Below are 3166 nucleotides of genomic sequence, written 5' to 3'. Positions count from 1 at the left end.
AGGATGAGGGAAACTAATGATCAAAGTGCTTGACACAATGGATATATGTATGGATTGTGATAAGAGTTGTACGAGCCCCCAATAAAATGATCTTTAAAAAAATATATCTTACTACATTCACTAAGGAATCTCAAAAACCTCCTCTCCCTATTAATCGAATACAATTTCAGGGAAGCAATTAAGATATTTGTGGTAACATTAGAAAGCTTTATGTATATAAAGTATCACAATGGAAAGTTTGACCAAAGCTTTAAGTATAAAGCTACTATGTGTGCAAAGAATGACAATGTTGTAAAACTTGTACTGCATAGTTTTGCAAAATGCTATTTCTTTTTTCAACTAACAGAAAATAAGTGCACATTCCTACTATATGAACAAATAGATACACAAAAAGTGCTTTGTTATTTGGATAAGTATGTCAGGCAAATTTCCCAAATTATATAACCAAATAGATATACAAGTTTTCTGAAATATTTGCATGAACACACATATTTTCATGCTTGAAATAGCCATTTAAGATGGCATGAATGATAACATGACTAGCAATAATGATCCAAGAATGTATTAAATTTTCTGTCCATCTTATTTTGCAGTTTGTAAACAAAATTGCCAACTACATACCAGCTCTGTCTTTGGCGGCTCTGGACAGTCAGTGAAGTAAGGTGTGGAGCTTCGGACCCCACTTTCGGGGGGTGGCTTGGGAGGCTGTGCGTGTTGTCTGTAAGTGGCACTTTTAGGGGTCCAACAGAACAGGCTGATCGATTCCCGCACACAGCGTTCAATATCAATTTCTAGATGGAACATTAAAAAAGAGCATATAGCATATATATAGAATCAGCCATGTTTATGTGAAAAACACAATCTTTCCTAAATGCACATACCTAAAAACAATATGCTTACAGTCATAGTTAATTTTAAAATATAAATGATCAAGAAATGAAGATTTTCATCGTATTGCGGACTGGAATGGTAGTGGGTGTTAGATATCATTACTTACATACATATATATCCATATCGGATGTATGTATATATATATGTGGTGATTATATAATTTCATGTCAACTTGATAAATAAGTGTAGGAGTGGAGGCTAGTCTGTCAATCAGGTCACAGGCTGATGATGCCTCCTTGTGGAGACCGTTCTCTCTTGTTCACTCTCTGCCTTTGTCCTTCCTGGTGACAAACCACACAGAGATTTGCCGAGACCTGCTTCACCTTCCTACTGACAAGCCATGTGAAGCCATGCTGTGTAGACCTGTGCCAACCCTGTGATGTTTCCACTGCCATTGGATCCTCAAGACTTTTTACCCACCCACCTGTGATCTTCCTGCATTCTGCAGCACTGCATGCGGATGTGTGAGTCCGAAGAGAGATTTATGGATTAGTATCAGATTTATGGACTTGATCTGGACTGGGCAGGGATGGTTTCTCAATAAACAATTACTGCATATACTCGAGTATAATCCGACCCAAATATAAGCCAAGGCACCTAATTTTACCACAAAAAATGCATAAAAATGTGCTAAAAAACTAGGCTTACACATGAGGATATAAGATACTCTTTAATATAAAGCTCTCTCATATATGTTTGAGTGTCTCTGGATTTGTTTCTCTAGTCAACATGGTCTAACACAGTGTCTTTCGAAACATCATCCACACATTTGGAAATGCAACAAAGCTTCTTAGTTTAGAATCTATCTACTCTACTCTGATAAACTTTTCACTTTTCCACAATATTAGACTATGGAAATTAGCAGGCAAAAGCTGCAAATTCTGATTTACTATGACTTCTAATAAATGTACGAAATGTTTCAGTTCTATGAACTAAAGACATTTTAAAAATCAGGGTATGCTTAATCAAATTTGAAGCTCAGCATTTCACCTTTTCTTTGGTAATTCCTTCACTGAAGTGTAGGGAGCTTTAAGTGAGGTTTCAGATGAGAGATTTTCAATAAGAGCGGGTTTCAGAAGACCACAATGCATTCCATTTTTCCATGAAGTATTTGAAGATCCCTCATATACTTGATTAAAATGGGGAACATTTTTTCACAAAAATATTCCTTTAGTTTATTAGATATAAAACGTAGGCTTCTTTGATGTAGGGTCAAACACATTTATTGTTACGTGCCATCAAGTTGGTTCTGAAACACGGCAACCCATGTGTAGCAGAGAGAAACACTGCTGGTCCGGCACCACCCTATTTGTTCTTACGTTTGCGCCCATTGTTTCAGCCACGGTGTCAATCCATCTCACCTTTTCTCTGCCCTCTACTTTATCAAACATGGCGGCCTTCTCCACGGGCTGGTGTCTCGTGACCACATGTCCAAAGTATTTGAGATGAAGTGTCGCCATGCTTGCCATTAAGGAGCATTCTAGCTGTACTTCTTCCACGACAGATTTGTTTGTTCTTTTGGCAGTTTATTTTACTTTCAATATCCTTCACCAACACCATAATTCAAATCGATTCTTTTACAGCCTTTCTTATTCAATCTCTAGCTGTCTCAATTGAAAATATCATGACTTGGGTCATGTGCACCTTAGTCCTCAAAGTGACAATTGTCCTTTACAACCACTTAAGAGTTTTTGTGCATCAGATTTATCCAACTCAATGTCATTTGACCTCCCAACTGCTGCTTCCAAGAGCAATGATTAGGGATCCAAGCAACATGAAATTCTCTACAAATCCAATTTCCCCCCCATTTATCATGATGTGACCTACTGATTAACTTGTGAAGATTTACATTGAGTTTTATTCCATACTACAATTCCCGATCTTCATCTGCAGGTGCTTCATATTCTCGCTTGCTTGCAGTAAGAAGGTTGCCTCATCTGCATACTGCAGGTTGTTAACAGGCACTATAACTCCCATTTACTGTTTGTAGCTTTTGATGGGATAGTTACTTTTTCAAAACCTACATCCGGTATTGTGGAGTTTATTCCAACTCATAGTTACCATGGAAGACAAAGTCGAACTGCCCCATAGACTTTTCAAAATTGTAAATCTTTGCAGAAGTAGGCAACTCTTATTTTTCTTATGGAGAGGCTGGAAGATGTGAACCACCAGCTTTTTAAAAAAAAATCATTTTATTAGGGGCTCATACGACTCTTATCACAATCCATACATACATCAATTGTGTAAAGCACATTTGTACATTCATTGCCCTCAT

General features: G+C 37.4%; 1 protein-coding gene across 1 annotated transcript in view; it reads right to left on the bottom strand.

Moving 5' to 3' along the window:
* The window catches only part of TBCK (TBC1 domain containing kinase), a 187524-nt gene that overhangs the window by 58929 nt on the left and 125429 nt on the right, over positions 1-3166 (bottom strand). Inside the window, exon 22 of the mRNA XM_004703452.2 lies at positions 622-791. Coding sequence (XP_004703509.1) covers positions 622-791 — 170 coding nt within the window. The remainder of the gene's footprint in view (positions 1-621; positions 792-3166) is intronic.

This window comes from Echinops telfairi, unplaced genomic scaffold (genome assembly GCF_000313985.2).
Source record: "Echinops telfairi isolate 266 unplaced genomic scaffold, ASM31398v2 ScPeMD7_7468;HRSCAF=8506_0, whole genome shotgun sequence".
NCBI classification, from domain to species: Eukaryota; Metazoa; Chordata; class Mammalia; order Afrosoricida; family Tenrecidae; genus Echinops; species Echinops telfairi.
This window is presented reverse-complemented; position numbering and strand designations above follow the sequence as displayed.